This window comes from Petaurus breviceps, unplaced genomic scaffold (genome assembly GCF_028583685.1).
Source record: "Petaurus breviceps papuanus isolate PSGF00001 unplaced genomic scaffold, PetGlider_PUasm1.0 115, whole genome shotgun sequence".
Classification (NCBI taxonomy): domain Eukaryota; kingdom Metazoa; phylum Chordata; class Mammalia; order Diprotodontia; family Petauridae; genus Petaurus; species Petaurus breviceps.
The window spans coordinates 2097894-2119738 of NW_027185612.1; the positions used below are offsets into that span (position 1 = coordinate 2097894).

The window sequence follows — 21845 nt, forward strand, 5'->3', positions numbered from 1 at the left end:
TCTCTCTGTCTGTCTCTCTCTGTCTGTCTCTCTCTCTGTCTCTCTCTGTCTGTCTCTCTCTCTCTCTGTCTCTCCTCTCTGTGTCTCTCTCTCTGTCTCTCTCTCTTTTGCTCTCTGTCTCTCTTCTCTCCTCTCTCCCCCCCTCTCTCTCTCTCCTTTCACTTTCCTTCTTCCTCCATTTCTTTCTCCCTCTACTCACTCAATTCTCTGTTCTCTCCCTCTTTCTATTGCTCTTTCCATCTTATCCTCTCTTTCCATTCCTCTCGTCAAATTTCCCTTCCTCTTTCCATTTCTTTCTTCTTTCCTCTCTTCACAGTTTTCTCCATTTCTCTTAGTCTTCCTCACCTTTCTCTCTATCCTTCTCTTTTTCCTTCATCCCTTTCTCGCTCTCTTCCTCTCCACGATTTCTCTCCGTATATGCCTCCCTTCTCCTGCTTCTCATCCTTCTTTCTATCCCTCTTTTCATCATTCTATCTCTATATCCTTATATTCATCTTTCTCTCATTTCTCTTGATCCTTCTCTCCTTCCCCTCCATTCCTCACTTCCTCCCTCCCTCCCTCCTCTCCCTCCCTCCCTCCCACTCTCCCTGTCCCCACCTCCTCAGAGCCAGAGCCAAAGATGAGCAGGTCAAAGGGGATGGCTGCCACCATGTCGATGAGGAACCAGCCCTTGAAGTAGTGGACGGCAATTCGGCCAGGGTGGCTGACCACCTCCTCGTTGGCGTTGACATAAGTGGTTCGGAAGTTGATGAGAATGTCCACAATGAACATGATGTCCACAATGAGGTCCACCACCGCCAAGGGCTGACAGGCATAGCCACAGTCAGGGGCCGGTGGAGTCTCCTCACTCAGCAGAAAGGCCGCTGAGTACGGCGTGAAGACGGCAGTGTAGATGACCAGCAGGAGGATGAGCCAGTCCCACACAGCCTTGAAAGGACTGTAGTGCAAAATGGTCCAGCGGTGAATCCTCGGCGCCTGCAGCTTGTACTCAGGCAACACGTCTGCACCCAGGGACAGGACCTGGGAGAAGGTAAGCAAAGAGAGAGATGTGGGTATGAAAGAGGCAGGAGTGCCAGAGGAGTCCCAAGGGGCAGGACCTTCAGGAATGGGTATCAAGTGAGGAGATACAGTAGAAATGGGAAGGTGCCAGCTGAGCAGGAAGGTCAGAAAGTCTAACCTGGCTCTTTAAATGTCATACGGTGTCAGGACTACATTTCCCATCATTCAGTGCAATGAGTCCCAGTGACTACTTCTCCCAGGAATGACACAAGGGTTATGGATCACCAAGTCATAGGTTCATATGATGTATGATAGCAGAGACCATCAAGTATAAATCTATCACTTTACAGATGAGGAAACTGCGGTTCAGCAAGGGGAATTAGCTAGGCTAATCACAAAAGGTGATCAGGGCCCAAAGCAGGATTTGCACCCAGGTCCTCTGACTCCAAATGCAATGTTCTTTCCACTATGCCACACTGTCTCTGGCTACAGGGTAACCCCAAAGACTACATTCTCCATGTGTACGTCAAAACACCCATTGTATTTGGTGGCAAGAATAATATGCCTCTAGAACCAAATAAAAGCCTGGATCCTATCAGGTCCAGTCTTGTAGGGTCCAAAATTGAGGACCCGTGTGAGACACTGCTAGTATCTGCTAGGTCCCCTTCAAACTAGGAATCCAAGTGCCCTAGTCACCCCCAATCAGCAGCTCCCTCTGCTAACCCAGGAAAGTGAAGCCACAAACAGAAATCAGCCCCACTCCAGAGAAAGTGAAGGTACAGCTATAGCCATTAGCTATGGTCCCTCTGTACACTCAGATAGAAGATATGGGCACAGATCCTATGCCCTTGGCATAGAAGTACATGCCTGGGGAAATAATCCATCATCTGTATGTCTTCCATCCAGGGACACACACACACTATATACACACAAACATATACATTTGTGTGCCCTCACAGAAAAAATTCAGAGAACAGTTCGTATAGTAAAGGGAGGTACAAGGTGAGGGGCAGGGTAAGAGCTGGGGAATGAAATCTAGGACAGCCACCAAGAAAGACCAGGCAAGCCTCCACAGAGCTGTGGCAGGGACATCCACCCCCCAGGTCACAAACCTCACCTCTCTGGGCTTTGGGGAAGGAAGACAGTGCAAAACTACAAAGGTGGTGGTTCCATGAACCACACCCCACCCTCTACTTACCCACATATACCCAGTTTTCCACTACAATGCCCCTAGCATCAAATTCACCTACGATTTAATCACGCCAAGATTCTGACATCAGAGTACCCTGTTTACCCCCTAGCCACAAAAGTTTTTGTCTATCTTGCTTCCCTTCCCCTTGTTCCTCAGTTTCCCTGTTCACTCCTCAGCAGGAGGATGAAGGAAGGAAGATGAAGGAGTGGGGGAAGGGAGATGGCATGGCCCAGACAGGCCACGCAGCTAAGGCAATACAATGACTCAGAAGGCTAGGCTCACACTCACCCCACAAAATCTCCCCAAATTAGGGGTGAGGGCAAACTTAAAGAAGAAGGAAGATGGGCCTATGTATCTGGGGCAGATTTACTTATAAGATACCAACCAGCAAGCCAGTTTGTGTCTATTGCCTAAAGAGAAAAGGTGGGGAGACAGGCTTCAGTCTTTCCCAGCATCCTGAGTCTCCAGTCTCCTCCAGTTAATTAAAGAACATCATTTTTCCATATTCCCAGCAGCCTAAAGAAAGCAGCTATAGGAATAGCTATTAGCCTAAGCCATGCTCCCTTGGGCAGGGGCTGGGAAGACAGGAGGAACAGGAAGGGGACAGGGGATTGAGAGGACATTAGAGAAGAGGAGGCCAGAGGCCCTGGGACTGCCAAACAATATCATGGGAATATAGACAGGGACTTAAAGACCCAAACATTCTCTAGAGCTATGGACTTCTTCCCCACTTAACTCAGACTTCATGCTGTCAGCTACCCTGGCCCTCTCCATAGACAGTGTAAGCCACAGAGTCAGGGGGTCAGGCTACACAATGAAATGAGGTCTGAGGGCAATGAGATGGCAGAAGGGTTATAGTGAGCTTCTTAACCTGGGATCCACACACCTCCAAGGAGTCCACCACTAGATTTCAGGGAGGTTGTGAACTTAAATGGGAAAAAATACATCTGTATTTTCACTGTTTTGATTTCTTTATAACACTATTTTCAAAAAATTTTATGCATTTAGAGACAAAGTTGTGAGAAGGGTCCATAGGCTTTTCCAGAATGCCAAAAGGGTCTATGACACTCAAAAAAGGTTAAGATGCCCAATTTATAGAATAGCAGAGAATTGGCCAGAGCCCCTGTGGCAAGCAATAAGGAAAGCAAGAGGTCAGTGTAGGCACCTAGAATGAGATTCCTATGATTGACCTCCCTGGCCTTCCCACCCCAGATACTATAGGACATGGCACTCACAAGGAGCCCTGACCTCTCCACTTTAACTTCATTCCCAATGCTCTTAATTACAACCTTACAGCCATCGTCATTCCCACCAGCTCATCCATTACTCTCACTCCTGCCGCCATAATATAAACATACTTGCACAAGACACATAGTAGACAGACAGCTGTGTTGGAAAGATCCTTGGACCAAGAAACCTGGGTCTGATACTGACATCAGCTACCTATGCATGTGTGACCTATGGCAATTCATTTCACTTTCCTGAGACTTTCTACATCTGTCAAAAATAGGGTCAGCTGCCTTACGTACCCTCACACAAGTGTCATAAAGAGAATATGGTAGGATGTATTGAAAAGCAATAAATTAGCCCCAAAATGCAACATATTCTTCACCATTATTACCCATCCCAGATTCTTCTAGCCATCTCACCTCTTCTTGCCTTGCTATCATTCTTTGACCATCCCAGAACTGTAAATGGTTAAGGACTGGAAGGACCTTGGAAATCATTTAGCCCAGGGGTTTACAGATAGATTTCAGGAGATCAGTGAACTTGTTTTTTAAAACAAGACATTTTGATAACTGTATTTTAATATAATTTAGTTCCCCTTATATTTTACTGTACTTTCCATGGTACCTTCTATATTTTATTTTGAGCATTTAAAAGACCTAATTCTGAGGACGCCATGGGCTTCACCCAGCTGCCAAAGGTATCCATGATACTAAAAAAGGTTATGAGCCTCAGACCTAGCCCAACCTGCTTGCTTTTATAGATCAGGAAACTGAAGCCCCAGTATCTGGCAGCTCGCTTACAGACTTGGTATTAGGTAACAGAAGACTAGAGAATAGACTCTAGATCCCCTGGCTTCCAGAACAGGGCTCTTCCCACCAGACCTCACTGCTTCAGTGACCTCAGCCCCTGTGCAGGGCTCTGCATGATGTGAGATCTGGGGAGGTGGAGAAAGGAAACTCCCCCCTCCTGGCCACACGAGAAAGTGTTCATGAAGCAGGCAGATTGGGGATGAAAGGCATGGTTAAGAAACCAAGGGTCTCCACCACTTAGAATCCCTGGGGATTTCAGCTGCAAACTGATATGGAGGGATCCATGCCTGGACTCAGAGGTGAGCAAAACCAAATCTTGCATCTCGAGTCTGAGGCCATGTGCAAGGTTGGCTGGAGTTCTGGCCTTCAATTCAGTCTTGGATCACTCCATCCCACCCACCCCAACCCCACTTGGACTGAGGAGTGTAAGAAGGGCAAGGTCATCTGCCCCTCCCTACAGCGTCACAGCTGCTCCTGCCACATTTCCTGGCTATCCATAAAGGGTCAGATGCATAAGCAACAGGTCACCAAGGGCTTGCCCTGACCAGAGGTGATCTGGTGGCTGTTGCTGCTATCCTAGGGGGTGAAATTATGGCTGGAGAAGGCACTTTGAGCCTAATTAACCCAAGGGCTCCATTATTTACTGTCAAGACCTTGTCCCATTAAGATTTTTTCATTCACCTGATCTCCTGCCCCCCCCCAGGTACACAGGACCCATCCTCCAACTTCCCCAATTCTCCCTAAGCTATTTCCCTAACACCCAATTCCCCTAAGACACTATCCCATGTATACCTCACCCTCCTACTTCTCTCAAAGCCCATTCTGACTGATATGCATTCTACTATAGAGCCAGGAGAGACCATGGGCACAGGAACTGCTCATATCTCCCTGAGACAAAGTAAAGAAAAAGACCAAAAGACCTGTCTGGGATCAGGCCCTCCCCATATATAGCCAAGCAAGAGCTCCCGTGCAGGGCTGTTCCTCTCTCTTTCCTTGGTGGGGCAGTATCTGGGCCTAACAAGGGCTACTTAGCATCTGTCTCCATCTCTTGGTAATCAGCTCTTTTCACCTCTCTGGCCCCTGTATCTCCCCATCTCTGCAGTCCCTAGACCACAAGGGCCAAAAGACACCCAGTCAAAACCTCTGTTGAGATACACAAGTCAGGGGGTTGGAGTAAGAAGACAGTGGCTTCATGGGGAGGAGCACAGAGGCCCTTCATACAACATATCTGGACTCTCTTGCCAGCCAGGGTCCCGAAGCAGAGAGAGGTAATCTTGTGCCAGACCGTATGGGCCCATCCTTCTCCCGCTATAGTCTCTCAGGTCCCTTCCATCTTGGAAGATTGGTAGTCATGGTGGGGCAGGGGGAGGAGGTCTGTGTAAGGGGGATTCCTTGAATTAAGAGACTCGGGGAATACCCTACAGCCCCAGATAAAGGACTGAGAGAGGACCGGACTATCACTCCAAGTCTCTCCATCCTCTCACATCATCCAGTCTCCCCCATACCTCTCTTCTTTTCCCTGGGACCATCACTGAGCTCCCTGCTCTCTTATCCCACCTTGGCCCCATGCGTCCCTAATGGTCTGCCTCAGCACCCCTTCATACAGGGGAAGGGAGGGGTGTGGGTCACCTACCTCCTGGGCCACGAGGCTGGAGATGCGCACAGCACGCCGCACCCGGGCATTCCTGGGCCTGGGCAGTAGAGCCCCGGCCTCTGCCCCTGCCCCACTCAACTTCCTGGCTGTGGACATGGTGAGCTCTCTATTCCCCCCCCAGCGCACCAGTCCAAAGACCTGGGCTTGCTCCCCTACGGCACCTCAGGAACCCCTGGGTCAGGTGGGGCGAGGGGCAGCAAGGGATGGGCACCGATAGCTGGCAGGATGGCCCCAAGAGCTGTCCCTGGCATGGATCCAGGGGGTTAAGGGGGATCTGGGCTTTGTCCCCCACAGCTGGCTCACCCTGGCAGCAGGCACAGGCAACAGTGGTCAGCCCCGCTCATGCCATCCGGTGCCCGCCGAGCCCCCGCCCCCCGGTGCCGGCTCAGCTGCCCGGGCTCTCCACTCCGCCCGCTGCCCGCCCAACACCCGCAGACGGAGCCCCCGCCCCCACCCCCCCCCCCCCCCCCCCCCTCCCCCCCCCTCTCTCCCCTGCTATGTTGGGCTCCCCCTCACCCCCGCCCCCTCCTGCCCCCATGTGCCCTGACAGCCACCCCCTCTCTCCCCCCCCCAGGCCTCAGCTCTCCGGCTGAGCTGCTCCTGCTGCAGATGCTCCTGCAGCCCTCTCCCCTCCCCCCAGCTGCCTGCCCGGCCTGTCACCGCAGATTAATGGTCTCCCCTACACCCCCTCCTCCCCAGTCCGGCCTGAGCACAGAGCAGGAGACAGAGACACCCACAGTGACACACACAGATGGACACACACACATTTGCACACACCCGTGCGTGCATCCCACAGACATATAGGCACCCATAAAAATAATAATGTACGCAGATACACACAAATAAGGGAGTGCGGAATTTGGGAAAAGAAGGCTGGGACTTGAGGTGGGAAAAGAAGTGGAGAAGCGGGTGGAAATAGCCAGGTGAGAGTGGAGAAGGAGGAAGAAGAAGGCCATGCTGAGGAAAGAGCCATGGGGGGAGGGAGGGGGCTGTCCCTGGCTGAGACCCAAAGGCCCAGTTAGGAGGAGGACCCAGAGTGGGACTCTGGCAAAGCAATGGAGAAGAGAGCTGCTCCAGCCTCAGATGCCCTCTATGTCCGGGAGGAAACAAAGAGCTAGAAGGGAACGGGGTGCAGCTCTGGGGAACCCAAAGACAAAAGGAGGGGACACTAAGCTGCCTAATCCCAGGCTGGGAAAGATTGGCACCCAGACACTCCTATCCCTGGTCCTGCCCTCATCTTATCATCACCACCCCCCTTCTCCCCTCCGCTGAAATGGTCCATCTGGCCTAGATGTGAAGGAGTTATGGGCAGAGCGGGATTGGGGGGGGGGGGTATGGGCGGGGGAAAGACTGTAGCAATATAGAAAGTGGGTGACAGACAGATGGGCAGGAAGTCAGAGACTACGGAGTCTGAACCCAACCAGGAAATCAGTACTAGAGCTGCCCAGGGGGTAGGAAGGAACCCTGCTTTAAGCCCTTCCTGTCCTCTTTTTAGGGGACTCATGCCTCTCTCATTTCTCCTCAGTCCATTCCATTGGCTTCTGGCTCCCTCTTCTCCATCCCCACAAGTAAGTGGAACAAAAGAGGCAGTCTACCCGGTCCCCATGACCTCAGGGCATTCCTCCTCCCTTTAGCCTAAGTAAGAGTCCTGCACTTCCCCACCTGGATCATAGCCAGCTTCCCTAGGCTTCCTCATAGTCCTCCGCTCCCACTCCCCAAGATGGGGCTGGATCCTGACTTTGCCTCCAGCCCCACATCTCTCTAGCCTGCTTGGCCTTACCCAGGATTCTGCTTTTCTCTCCCCAGGACTCCCATGGCTGGTTCCTCTCCTACTCCCATCTCTGTCTCCATTCTTCAGTACGCCAGGTCTGCAAGACCATCCATCTCTTCCTGTGTCACTTCACCCCTCTGCCAGGCCCTAGATATGGAACCTTCCCTGGTCTCCCTCATCTTCTCTCTAATCCGCTGGATTTTCTCATTATTCCCCTAAAGCTGTTTCCTCTCCCAGCTCTGACTAACCTTTCGCCCCAGACCATCCCTGCCAATGTGTCTCATGTATAAGTCTCAGGCGACAAATTCTAACCCCCTGCCTTCTTTCCTCTGGGACATTCTCCCAGAAGAGAACTTCACTCACTCCTCAACATGACTTCTCTAGAAAGGCATGCCTTAACTCTTCAGTCATGTGTCCACCTTTCTCCTCTCAACCAGGCCTCTGGGTGGACCACGTCTTCCCCAGGTTCAGAATCCTGCCTCAGTGGAGAGCCCAGACCCCTTCGGCAAGGAAGAGGGAGAAGAGCCCTTACCTGGGTGACTTTCTCAGTGACGTTATGGGTCCTTTCCTTGATCTTTGGGGCAATGATCTCACGGTCACTAGCAGGTGAGGCCAGGAAAGGATCACCCTTCAAGTCCACGAAGTTCAGAGTGATCTGAGGAATCTTGCTGATGGTGCGGTAACGGACGAGGTCCGAGTCTGAGGTGGAGTTCAGGAGACTGCTGCGTAGGGGGTGCATGGCCCCTGGGTTGGGCAGGGGAAGGAAGAGAGCGGTCAAGGGGTCAGGCAGCAAGGGCATGGGAGACAGCTGGGTCAGGAACATGGGGAAACGGCTGAGTTGGAAACACAGAGGGATAGATGAGTCCAGATTATAGAGGGACGACTCGGTCAGCAATATGGCGGGACAGTTAGGAGGTTAAATACACGAGGGCAACAGCTGACTTAGAATGCCAATGGACAGGCGGATAACAGCAAAAAGGGGACAGGTAGATCAGGAAGGTGAGTTGGGTAGGTGGTTCTAAGAGATCAAGGCCAAGGGTTGAGAGTAAGGGACCCAAAACACGGGCCACTGGATGAAAAGTAGGCGGCAGCTGGACCTGGAGATCGCTACAACGGCTGCGCCCCTTGGATTCAAGTTCTAGAGATCCAGATGCCAGGAAAGGTCTTTCGAGTTGGAGAATGTAATGGGATGGACATTTAATGGGATGAATGGACGCTTAATGGGATTAAATAAGTGGCTAATGGGATTTCCCATCTCACTGGCATGGAAGGGGATCTGTGGGGACAGAGGAAACAGGAGAGCAGGAATGGAAAGAGTGAGGGGGAGGATGGGTAACAGATGGAGAAGGGGTTGGGACAAAGGGAGGCAAGAACCCCATCTGTGGTCACAGACACACAGAGCTCCCAGACTTCCCGCTGCTCTCTACTCCCGAGCGGCAGCGAGCCCCAGATTATCCTTCGCATTATCCTAGCCCCTCTCCTGATGGAAGCCGTTCCTCTTTGCCTGTTTCCCCAGCCTAGGGATGGATTCCCCACCCCAGCCTTTGGTACCCCAGCCAGCCCCCTCACCAGTGCTGGCGTGGCGGGGGGGTGGGGGCATCGTGCCTGCCCTCATGGCCTCAATGTCATCAGCAGAAGATGCTCGTCGGACGCTAGCACAGCTCTCACGAGAGCGGGTCCGGGCCAGACTGCAACTGGAGCCCGAGGCATCAGGGTTGAGGCTCCGGGTCCGAGGTGAGGAGTGCGTAAGAGGTACACTACTAGGGGAGCCAGGCCCCACCAGAGCCCGGCGCTCCTCAGCCAGGCCAGGAGGCCCCGACACATGGTTATCTAGTGAAGATGTCACTTCGTCTAGGGCCAGAGACTCGCTGCTTGGAGGGGCCGGTGTCAGGTCCACATCCACCACCACTGCCCCTGGAGCCCTCGGGCCACCAGGCCGGAGTGATGGTTCCCGAGCCGTCAGGGCTAGAAGGGCTGGAAGCTTCAATCGAAAAGTCCGGCCACGGCCTGTGGAAAGTGAAACAGGCAGACAGTCAGAATCACAATATGCAGAGGACCCCCAGGAGTCCTGTCCCTGCCTCTAGAAGCCCTCTTTCACAGTCACTCATGGAACCATAGAGTTTCAGAGTTAGAAGGCACCTAAGGAATAATCTAATCTGACCCTTACCAGGGGCACCCACCACCCCCCAAAGGGGAAGCTGAAGCAGTCAGAAATGCAGAGCAAGGGGAGAGGAAAAGGCTGGAAAGAGGAAGAATAACCCCAGCACAATAATAAATAGAAAGTCAGTAGAGCAGAGCAGAGCAAAAAGTGTTGAACATGGAGCCAGGCAGTCCTGGGTTCAAATTCTACTTCTGACGCTTACTAGTAGCATAGCCCTGGACAGGTCACTTAATCTGTCAAAAAAAAAAGTGAACTCAGATAATTCCCTGGTATTCATCTGCTAAGTCACAGATCAGTTGTGATCTGCCTTAATAGAAAGATTTCACATGACGGCTGCTCCCTAAGCCAATGAAATCCCAAATCCTTTGAGTATTTTGTATGATCTCCTAAAAATAAAAAATAATTCCCCAAACACTTTCCCCTTAGGGAACTCGTTTGATCATCACAACACCCTCTGTGAGGTAGACAGGATAGAGGTCATTATCCCCATTTATGGTCCCCATTTCCTAGATGGGAAAGCAGAGCTCCAAAGTAGGCAAATGACTGGCTTACAGTCATACAGTCAGTGGCAAAGCTGGATCTAGAATCCAGGTCTCCCAACTCCGGGTCTGATGCTCTTAGGAGTATTTAAGGAAAGTCTATCCCAGGAGGGCAGCCTCAAAGGAAAACAGAGACACCAATCCAAATAAAAAGAGCTCACTAGCTGGCCCATCACAAATCAGCAAAGGGATCTCCCACCAAATTTCCTCTCCTGACTCTACCAAGCCCAGTGACAGGTCCATCCGCCAACCACCTGGCACCCGAGGATCTATGGCTGGAAGGGGCTGAGGAGATCATCTAGCCTAGTTCCTTTCATTTTATAGATGAGGGAAACGAGACCCAGAAGAGCTAAGTGACCTGCCCAAGGCCACAGAAGTAGAAAATGGCAGAGCCAAGATTTCAACCAATCCTCTGACTCCCAATCCAGTGCACTTTCGGAGGAAACGTACCTGAACCAAAAGGCACATAGTCTACCCCAAAACTACACCAAATGCTGCTCTTCCCACCCTCCCCCAGCACCTTCTCCTTCCCACTGTGATCCTCAGGGTGAGAAATGCTGAAGGCAATTCCATGGGGGTGAGCAGTTCACTGTGGATACCCAGGACAGCCCAGGAGGCAGGTGAAGAAGATGAGTGCCTACCTGGGGCCAGCCAACTGGTGGGAGGGCCACGGTGGTTGGTGTCATGGGCCAGGGACCCCGCCAACTCCGTCTCCATCACCACTTCAAAGTTGAGGATGAACATGATGACAGCCCCATCCTCATTCTTCACGGGAACTACGTCCACCAGGCACAAGAAGCAGCTACCTGAGGGGACAGACCCAGGGCATGAGAAGGGCAGGGGTGAGTAACCCTTTCCCTATGCTAGCAGTCACTAGCAGCCTGTGCTAAGGAGTCAGGCACCAAGATAAACAAGAGAAATGCCCCAAAGCTAACAGGGTCCCAGCCAGTGTCTGCCCCTCTCTGTCTCTCTACCTCCATCACCCCTCTTAGTTCATCTGTTCTATCCCATCTGTCTCTTGCCCTCTATTACCTGTCTTTTTTTCTCATTCCTCCATTGCCTTGTCTATGTTTCTGTATCTTTGTTTATATGTCTCTTTATATTGTGAGCTCCTTGAGGACAGGGTCTTTTGCCTCTGTATATCCTCAGAACTTAGCACAGTGCCTGACACTGTAGCAGGCACTTAATACATGTTTATTGGTTGATTGATCTCTTACTCCATCTCTACATTTCCCTCAGGCTCAGGCTCTGCTCTGTCATTGAAGCCCCTACAACAGGTAAACTAAAGATGGTAAAGGAGAAAAGCATTCAGCCCCTCACATTTACCAACCATAACCAGGGCTTTCTCCACACTCCATGCCCCCACAATGGCTTATTTCATTACCCTGACTTCATATTATTCTGACTTGTCAGGAACAATCACATGCCCACATCTGGTGTCTCCCACTGGTCCTCCCTTATAGTACCTAGTAAAGCATCGTGCACCCTGGAGGTCAATGTTAATTGATAACTCAGTGAAGGACATTGTGGGATAATGCATAGAGAGATGGCCACATGGCCCCACCACTGACACCGAGTGACCCTGGGCAAGTCACTAACCTTCTCAGAGCTTCAGGCAGTGTTCTAAGATCCTTAAATTGCAGAACAGCTGCTGATCTGCACGGGTGGAGGGGACATCCTTGCCCAAGAATTCCCAACAAAATCACTAGTCTGGACAACAGCTCCATATTTATGATAGCAAAGGTGATGGACATAAATGCAATAGTGATGATAATGGTAGTCATACCAGTAGTGATGACTAGAAGTGGGGGCAGTAGTGGGGACAGTGGCAGCATCGATGACAGTAGACATTTAGGCCCCACTATGTACATAGCCCTTCCCCCATGCTCCAATCCCCCTCTAACTTCCTGCTCTTATCTTCACTCCCTGTACCTCACTTCCTTACTTCATTCAGTGTCTGGCTCCAAACTCACAAAGATTGAGGTGAGAATCCTTTGAAATGATATGGGAGGGGCTGAGCATCCTAAGCAGGTCACTGTTCAGTGACTACAAGAGGCCTTCTTTTAATGGGGGCCCTGAGCACTCTCTGCTTATCTCTCCAGCACAGGACCCTTGAGGCTGATGGGAGAAGAGTTCACTTCAGGACCAGTGTAAAGGGACCAGAAAGGAATGGGCAGTGTTTCCTCCACCCCACTCCTTTGAATTTGAGGGGGAGAGGAAACGGAGGGGGATAAGGACACAAATCAGATTGGGGTTTCTGACAGCTGTGGGTTAATCCTATGGAATGAGATCCATTGAAGTCAAGTTGGGGGGTGGAGAGCAGAGAAAAGATGCTAAAGCTAAGGAGGATGGGCCAAAGGAGTAGCCAGCTAAGGGTAGCATCCCCCCAAAAAACCTCCCACTCACCCTGTGTCCCTGGCCTTCAGGGCCACCCCAGCAGTAACACATCAGGATGCATCTTCTTTCTGCTTCCGTCTCTCCTGTCCCAAACCCCCTGGTTTCTTAGCCCCCACCAGACCCAAAGCACAGCTGTGGAGTTGGGAGGCTCTGGGGGCTGGGCCAGGAGATTGCCTGGAACTCCGACAGTCTGCCTGGAGTTTATGCCCAAATATGGCTGTGGCCAGCCGCAGCTGGAGTGGGGACTGGCCCTGGCCAGTGGCCCAACAGAATGGCCAGAGACCCAGGGGACCTCCAGCCCACAGGTTCTAGAGACCCTTGAAATCATAGATACTTACTGCCCTAGCAACGTGGTCTCAGAGATTCCCCTGAGGCTGGAACTGAGAACCCTTTGACAGGTTATCTGGAAAATCACATCTCCCCACCCCAACTGCAGGGGTCCAGACCCCGATGAACCCCACACAGCCCAGGCACTCCAATATGAAAACCCAGAGCCTAGAAATGAGAACCCTGCCAGATGACCCCAACCCAAGGGCATGCCTGGCACTCTCAGTTCTCCTCAACCTCATGGCAGTAAGGACCCCAAACATGAGCCCCCATCCCTAATCAGCCTTGTTCCTTTACCACCCCTATACCCAGGGCCCCCTGGCCCTGGTAGTCTAACTGAACTATTTGAAGGAAAATATTTCCTGAATGTGTCCAAAGTCCCGGTTATTCCAAAAATGTAAGCTGGAGCAGTGCCTGATGACTGAGGGAGATAGAGCTAAAGAGGAAGAAGAGTCGGCTGCTTTAGAAAGGGGGGAAGGGAGGGAAAGAAGGGGTGTCCTCATTTTTTTTTCTCTTTCTGCCCAGCTTCTCCAAGATGTCCCCCAATCACCAGCCCCCACAATGGTCAGTTAAGACCTACCTGGGGCCGTGCCAATGCCTACAGTCAGCTCCCTCCCATCTGTGAGCCAGACAAGACAGGCCGTTCTGCAAACAAGGTCTCTGAGTTGAAGCTAGGGCAGGTAGGAGGGGGAGGGGTGAGCCCAGGGCCCCTGGGGATCAAAGTGGGGGCAGCAGCAGGGATGCCTGCCAGGCAAAAAGGCGGGACAACGGGACAGCCAAGATCTGGGCACCGCAGGCAACTTCCAACTATGCCCAAGGGCAAGGCCTGGGAGTACTGAGGGAGGTGGAAACCAGTGAAGCTAAATGTGTCACCTAAAAGTCAGTAGAAGCTATAGGCTCAATGAATGTCACTGGGGGTGGACTCAGTGTCTGCAAGTCAGTGTGAATAATGGGCTCAGTGTCTCAAGAAGCAATGGGCTGAGGACCCAAAAGGGATTTGGGAATCAGTGAGGATGATGTGCTCAATGTCAGATTCAATGATGGATGTGTACTGAAGATCCAGAGGATGGGGGCGGTAGTGTGATAACCTAAGGTCTAGAAGGTCATCAGGGGTGATGGACTTAGCGTCCAGGGATCAGTGGAAGTGATGGTTTCATTGGGAGTCGGTGTTATTGATGAGTTCAGTCTCTGGGGTTCAGTGGCAGATTTGAGGGTCCAGGGATCAATAAGGGTAAGAGGTTGATAGGCTTGGGATTCCGTGGCAGTGATGTATTTATTATATGGGGTCAGTGAGGGTTAATAGCCAAAGGCATAATTAGGTCACATAGTAGATAGAATGCTGGACCTGGAGTCAGAAGACCCAAGTCCAAATTCCGACTCTGACAGCAGCTGTTCAACCCTGGGCACATCATTTAATCCCTCTCAGCCTCAGTTTCCTGGTCTTTCAAATGGGAATAATAATACCATTTAATTTACAGGGTGGCTGTGAGAATCCAATGAAATAATATCTGTAAAATAACCTGCAAACTTTAAAGCATTATATAAATATCAGACATTATCATGGACTCAGGGGACAAGGGGGTGATAGGTTCAGGGTCTTTGGGCCATTGAAGGTGGACAGTGTTTTCATGCCATTTGGGGAAGGATCTAGGGGTCCCCTAGTCATCGGAGGTGATGGGCTATGGGTCACAGCATCAGTAGGGATGATGAGACCAAAGTCTAGTGATAAGCATGAGTGAAGTCCATTAGTGTCAAGGAGTCTATGATTGAGGCATCATTGGAGGTCGTGAGCTATGGGCACCAGGGTCAGTGAAAGTGTCTGGGGATCAGTAAGGGTAATAAACTCAGTGACAAGAATTCAACAAGGATTATGGGCTAAAGATCCAGGAGAAAGTGGGAGTGTTAGATCTGGTGAAGGTAAGGGATTCAGTGCCTGTGGTTCAGTGTGGGTAATGGGCTTAGCATCCAAGGCCAGTTGAGTAAGAATAGAATTTCAGAATTGGAAAGGTCCTAAAGATAATCTAATGCATTCTGTATCTGACCAGGAATAGTAGCCCCAAAAGTCTGAAGACTTTCAGTGATGAGAAACACAGTGCTTCAATCACCCCTCTATACTCCGGGGCATTTTAAGTGTTTAAAAAACAAAATTGGTTTTGCTTACATTCATCCTAAATCTGTTACCCTACAATTTCCAATCAGTACAGGCAAGTGCTAACATGGAAATGCCCTCTACTGATACAGGTTGGCAACCTGTCTATACCTTCAGGTGTCAGAGCTGTTTGAGGGCTAATCCTAATTCCAACTTGTCATGGTCATACAATGTTGTGCTGGAAACAGAACATGAGCCCTAGATTTCCTGAATGGCTGTCTATGCAACTGGGTTGTATCTCTCCCTCTCACATTATACCTAAATATAATACATGAAGAATTGAGGAAGGAGGATCTAGGAAGGCTTCCTGGAGGAGGTGGCACCCAAGCTGAGCCTCGAAAGAAGTCAAAGAGTCTAAGAAGTGAAGATGGGAGGGAAGTGCATTCCAGATATGAAAAAATAGTACATACACCCTAGTGATAAAAAAAAAATACTGATTTGTACTGGTTTCAAATATGGTTGCAAGGTACCTGGAACTAGGCTAAGAAAGTGGTAAAAACATCCATATCCTTTGACCTAGAAAAGCCACTGCTAAGCAAAGACCCCCAAAGGAGAGCAACAATAAAAAGAAAGCCTCCATATACACCAAAATATTTCTATCAGCACTTTTTATAGTAGCAAAGAGCAAAGCAGACGCTCATCAATTAAGGAAATAGCTAAAAATTATGGTCCATTGAATGTAATGGAATATTACTGTGCTATAAGAAATTATGAGGATAAAGCATAAGAAGAATTCTGTGAACCAACACAAAGCAAAGCAACCAAGACCCAGAAAACAACATAAACAATGACTACAACAATGTAAATTAAAAGAACAACAAAACAACACACAACTGAATGCTATAGAATCGTGATGACTGAGCTTTGCCCCAAAGAAGATCAATATGAATGCACCTGCTTCTCTTCTCTGCAGAAGTGGAGAGCTTTGGGTATAGAACACTGCATATGATATTGGACTTGGCTGATGTATTGGTGAGTTTGGGTGAGCTTTTTGTCCCTCTTTTTTAAATTCTTTATTACAAGGAATGGATTTCTGAGATGGGTGGAATACATTGGAAAACAAAGATTATGTAAAAAATATAGCAATAAAATTTGGAATTGAGTGCATATGTGGTTGCAAGGCATAGCAATGCCTCAGACCCCAGCTCCTATATCCTTCTCTCCCGGGCCTTCATTCTTACTCCTTTTCTTCCTCACATCCCCTAGCCCCATATGGCTCCAGTCAGCCTGGCTCCCCTGGGAACTGGAGGAAACAGAGTTGAGTATGGGATCACAGTAAATGGAGAGGAGCATCAGGCCCTGGCAAGGCCTGGGCTGGCACACTGCCACCTGGGTTGAAACCTCCCCAGAACTTAGAGCTGTAGTACCACTGAGAACCACTTCATGGCAGCCTCAGTCCAACAATCTTGAGATCTTCTGGGGAGAAGAGAGGGGTGGGGAATGGACACTAGACAAGGACCAGGACTAGACACCAGAATGAGGCAAGGATAAATATGGAGTCAGGGACCATGTAGCCCCCTGCTACTACAGAACTGTCCTCAATGCCAGTCACCAGAGGAGAACTGGCTCAGGGGACATTCTAGTGGCCAGCTGAACACAGACCAAGAGCTACCTGTAGGATCCAATACCATCTGATTCCTGGAATGCCCCAGAGCAGGGGCCCTTAAGCATTCTTGCCCATCTCCTCTCTACCACAAGTAGGTAGGTGTTAACAAAGTAAAAAAATAAAAAATTTGCTGTCAAAGGGCCTGGGCTCAGCAGCTCTAAAGTCTACCATACTACCTAACTGACGACTTTTAAGGAAGGGCCATGAGAGCCCCCCACATCCAGAAAATTTTTCTTCCCAAAACCAAAGGGACAGACAGGGTTTAAACATAAGAAAATCCAGTATGTTCTCAACAGAAAGTACAAAGGGGCACAGCTCCAGAAACAGACCTTCTTCCCCTCCTCAATCCCCTTGACACATACATCCCAGCTAGGAACCCTCTGGCCATGGTTTCCTCAGTTACAAATTCACAGCCTCAATAAATTTGGTCTCTCAGCCCAACTGCCCTTACATCTATCCCTCCCCCTACCATCCCCTATAGCTGAAGGCATCATCCTTTCCCAGAAGGCAGGCTCCAGAGTTGAAGGTAGAGGCTCAGAAGAGGAGAAGCAAAGGAAAGGAGTAGGTTAGGGTTAATAGGAACTCACAAGAATAAAGGGCTTTCCTCACACCAAGCCTTCAGAGTAGATAATGCACTGCCCTCTGGACACTGAGACCACTAATCTCAATGACTACAGAACACTGAGTCCATTACTCTCACTGATGCCCACTTTTACAAATGAGGAAACTGAGGCCCAGGAACAAGACCAAAGGAATTTAAAATCTCAGGTTCAAATCTCAGATCTACGTGGCCCTAGGTGAGGTGCCTCAGCTACAGACCTCAGTTTCCTCATTTGCAAAAGAAGGGAATTGGACAAGATGATCCCTAAGAGCCCTCCCCAGCGCTAATGCCTGTGATGCTGTTTGCTCTCCTGGCTCCTAGACCGAGGCTCTTTCCTCAAACCACCCAAGAGGCAAGGGAGAAGATGGAGACAGAAATAGAGATGGGGGCAACAATGAGGATGAAATGTAGAGAAAGGGATGGTCCACGTGGGACCAGAGGGCAGCGAGGTAAGCAGTCACCTCTGGTGTGACTTGAAGTGGGTTATTTCAGGGTTTTGGTGGAAGTAGGGGGAGACCAAGTCTGCTTCTTTAGCATTCCATTTTGTAAATGCACATATTTTAATGCCAGACAATCCCAGTCTCCAAGGCACACAGGTGTTGACTTTGCGATCTTAAATCTCACGTGTCACAGTGAAGGCTGAGAGCCTCCGGTGGATGGTAACACAGGGAAGATAAAAATTTTCAAATCTTGCCTTAGGCACACAAATCCCTAACCCTGGCGGTAAGGGTATGGGGTAAGTAAAAATGGGAAAGGAAGAGCAGGATGAGAACAGAAGCAGGTAAGGGAAGAGAGAGAGGTGGGGAGGGGGGATGAGAAAGAGAAGAGAGACGGGTAAAGAGAATTGGGGAGACTCGGGAGAAATCAGCAAGAGTCGGCAAACACAATCCAGTTGTAGAAAGTGGCTGAGCTGCAGGCTCCCAAATACTATGTGTTAATTCATCAGCACATAATCTGTCGTTTTCATTTAATGCCAACACACACACAGCCATCCACCCTGCAGCTGCTCATTTCCCCAAACCCTGATTCCCTTTCAGCGCCTCCGGGCCCTGCTGCATGAATTGGGCCTTGCCCAGCCCGGGCCAACTCTTAGGTAAGCAAGCAATGCTCCACTGTGCTGCATATGGATGCCGTGAGCTTTCAGAGCCGGGGGAGGGCAGGGTCAATAACGATTCTAGGGTTTGCAGGGGCAGATGGCAAGGGTGACCTTGAGAAGAGAAGTAAATAGAAGGGGGAGGGAGGAAGCAAAGCAACAGTTCGGGTCTTAGATGTTTGCTGAATTGAATTTCCCCCTGGGGAAGCAGAATGGTGTGATGGGAAGAGCACTGAGCTTGGTGTCAGGAGACCTGTGTTCAAATCCCAGCTCTGACACTTGCTGTGTGACCTTGGACAAGTTATTTACCTGTCTCTCCAGGCTTCGGTTTCCTCGTCTGTAAAAGGCAAGGAAGGGAAAGATATCATCCCTGGCCTATCTACCCCACAGGTTCATTGTGAAGATTTAATAAGATAGAGGCCAGGAAAATACTTGAGAAAACATCAGCTGCTACATAAATTAGAAGAAGGTATTACCCTTGCTGGTAAAAGGTGACCCCATGGGGCGGCTAGGTGGCGCAGTGAGTAGAGTGCTGGCCCCAGAGTCAGTTCGGATCCAGCCTCAGACACTTTACACGCACACATACAAAATGCTAGCCATGTAACCTTGGGCAAGTTACTTAACTCCAATTGCCCTCCAAAGCAAAAAAAAAAAAAAAAAATTTAAAAAGATGACCCCGGGGAAGGTCACTGTTCTTGCTCCTTGCCCTGCTCTGGTCCCTGCTGGGGACAATCCTACAGCCAGGCTGAGACTGGAGAGCAGGGGCTCAACCCCATTCCTGTCCGCCCCCAGCAAAAGATGCTGTCTCCGGCTCAGGGCTGGCTGTGTAGTGTCAGGTTATATTTAGCTTGGTGGCGGCGACAGGAAGAGGCAGCAGAAACAGCAGCTTCTGGTCTGGGGCCATAGTGTTGCTGACATCCCACTTACAGCAGAGGCAAGTGTGGAGAAAGAGGTGAGAGATGGGGGAAGGTCAAAGAGGCTATGGGCCCCCGAGGTCAGCAATGAGTAGATGGACAGCAAGAATACGAAAAGTTGTAGGCTATAGGCAGCGAGAGAATTGGAGCGATTAGTGGGGACCAGAGAAGCCCAAGGCATTGTGAGTATCTGAAGGCAGGGAACAGAGGGATAACCACAGCCTTTCACAGAGTCAAGAGCTCAACCCCCACTGCTGAGTAAGGTCAGAGACCTGAAGGGGTATAGAGAAGACAGAAAGTGAGACAGGCGAGGATGAGCCAGGAGGGACATAGCAACCCAAAAGTCATAAGCATCCTACCCCTCAATTTCCAGACCTCTTTTAAACTTGTGATACACCTGTGAGCTTGCCATCATACTTGTTCATGAAAAACCCTCGTCTTGCTGTAGACTAATCTCTCCATCCAACCGCAAGCCCCCAAACACATTTTCAGTGTTTCTATTTTTCAGACCACTCTAGGATAGACTTTCATCACTTCACACCTGAATTACAACAATGGCTGCCAACTGGTCTCCCCGACTGCCTTCCCTTCCCCCCAGCAATCCTTCCTGCATACTGCTGCCAAAGCAATCTTCCTAAAAATGCTGTGTCCTCACACCACCACCCCTTGCTCAAAAACTTCAACAGTGCCCTTCCTACCACATCGAATACAAATTCCTCGAGGATCTTGATAATTCAATGGGAAAAAAAGCATAGGAGGCTTGGAATCAAGAGACCTGAGTTTAAATCTTAGCTCCAAAGCTTACTGGGCTTAAAATCAGGGAAGTATTAGTTCAAACCATGCCTCAGACATAATGTCAAGTCATTCAACCTTTGTTAGCCTCAGTTTCCTCATCTGTAAAACAAGAAAACTGAACCGGATGGTTCGTCCCTCCCAGTGCTAGGTCTATGATCCTGGGATCTGAGATAAAATCAATTAGTTGGGTGACCATGCACGAGTCATCCAACCTCTGTGAGCCTCAGTTTCTTCGACTGTAAAATGAGAATAAAAAATACACTGCCTATATCATAAGATTGTTGTGAGAAAAGAAACGTAAAGAGTAAAACTCTTGTATTAACAGTATTACCTACTAAACCTTACTTTCTGCTTCTCCCCAGGTCGCACGCTCTACTCCAGTCAAGCCAGTTTCCTCACTCTCCTCCAAATTCAATATGCTAATCTATACTTTCCATCCTATTTTTCCTCCCTTCTGCTCTATCCAAATCCTTGTCACCCTTCACAGGGCTTATATTCCACCTTCTGCTTGAAGCTTTCCCTAACTGCCCCAGTTCACACTGATTTCTCTTTCCTAGGACTACCTACTGTATTTCCCATCTGGACCGCACAACTTGTCACTAGCCGAATATGGAATGCTTAGTTGACAATCAATATTTACTTGCTCATTGACTGAGTGATCAGAGTACCCCTGAATTGTAGTCCTCAATCAGTACAATAACACATCCCTGTAACTGAATCTCAAGGACTAAATATCACTAATTTTTTCAATTCAGAGAACATACCTGTTCAAAAAAAAAAACTTTTATCAACTTGATTCAAGAAGAATCAGCCTGACCATAAACTGAATGACTTGAAACAATTCTTCTCCCTGATTTTCATTTGCCACTTGGTTTGTTGTTGTTCAGTCATTTCAATCCTGTCTATCTCTTTGTGACCCCATTTGGGGTTTTCTTAGCAGAGATACTGGAGCGGTTTGTCATTTCCTTCTCCAGCTCATTTTACAGATGAGGAAACTGAGGCAAATAGGGTTAAGTGACTTTCCCAGAGTCACACAGCTAGCAAGTATCTGAGGACAGATTTGAAATCAGGTCCTCCTGTCTCCAGGAACAGCAATCTATCTACTACATTCTCTCCACTTCACCATCTAGCTGTCCCCCCAGGACTTAATACTCCTCACTCGATCTGACCATCCCTGCCAGTTACCATCCTCTATGTCTCTTTCCTTCATGGCTAAACCCTATGAGAAAAGCAGTCCAAAATCAGTGCCTCAACTTCTCCCTTCCCTTTCTTCTAAACCCCCCTGCAATCTGACTTCTGAGCTCATTCAACCGAAGCTGCTTTCTCCAAAGTTACCAACGATATGTTAATGGCCAAATCCAGTGGCCTTTTCTCAGTCCCTAGCCTCATTGACCTTTGCAGATCCTCTGCAGGTATGACCTTGTCTCCTTTTGGAGTCTCTCTCCTCTAGGTTTTTGTGACACTGCTCTCCTGTGGCCCTTTTCCTACTTGCCCAACTGCTCCGTCTTAGTCTCTTTAGCTGGATCTTTATCCCCATCATTCCCGCTAATCTTAACTGTCTCTCCAAGGATCTGGCCTGCTCCCCACCCCCACCCCACCCCCATTCCT

The 21845-nt window shown here is 49.6% G+C and overlaps 1 protein-coding gene across 1 annotated transcript in view; it reads right to left on the reverse strand.

Annotated features, from left to right (window-relative positions):
• KCNH2 (potassium voltage-gated channel subfamily H member 2) overlaps positions 1 to 21845 on the reverse strand; it is a 59705-nt gene that overhangs the window by 20975 nt on the left and 16885 nt on the right. The window contains exons 3-6 of the mRNA XM_069083670.1: positions 10997 to 11161; positions 9225 to 9662; positions 8188 to 8399; positions 598 to 1020 (exon numbers count right to left, since the gene is read on the reverse strand). Coding sequence (XP_068939771.1) covers positions 598 to 1020; positions 8188 to 8399; positions 9225 to 9662; positions 10997 to 11161 — 1238 coding nt within the window. The remainder of the gene's footprint in view (positions 1 to 597; positions 1021 to 8187; positions 8400 to 9224; positions 9663 to 10996; positions 11162 to 21845) is intronic.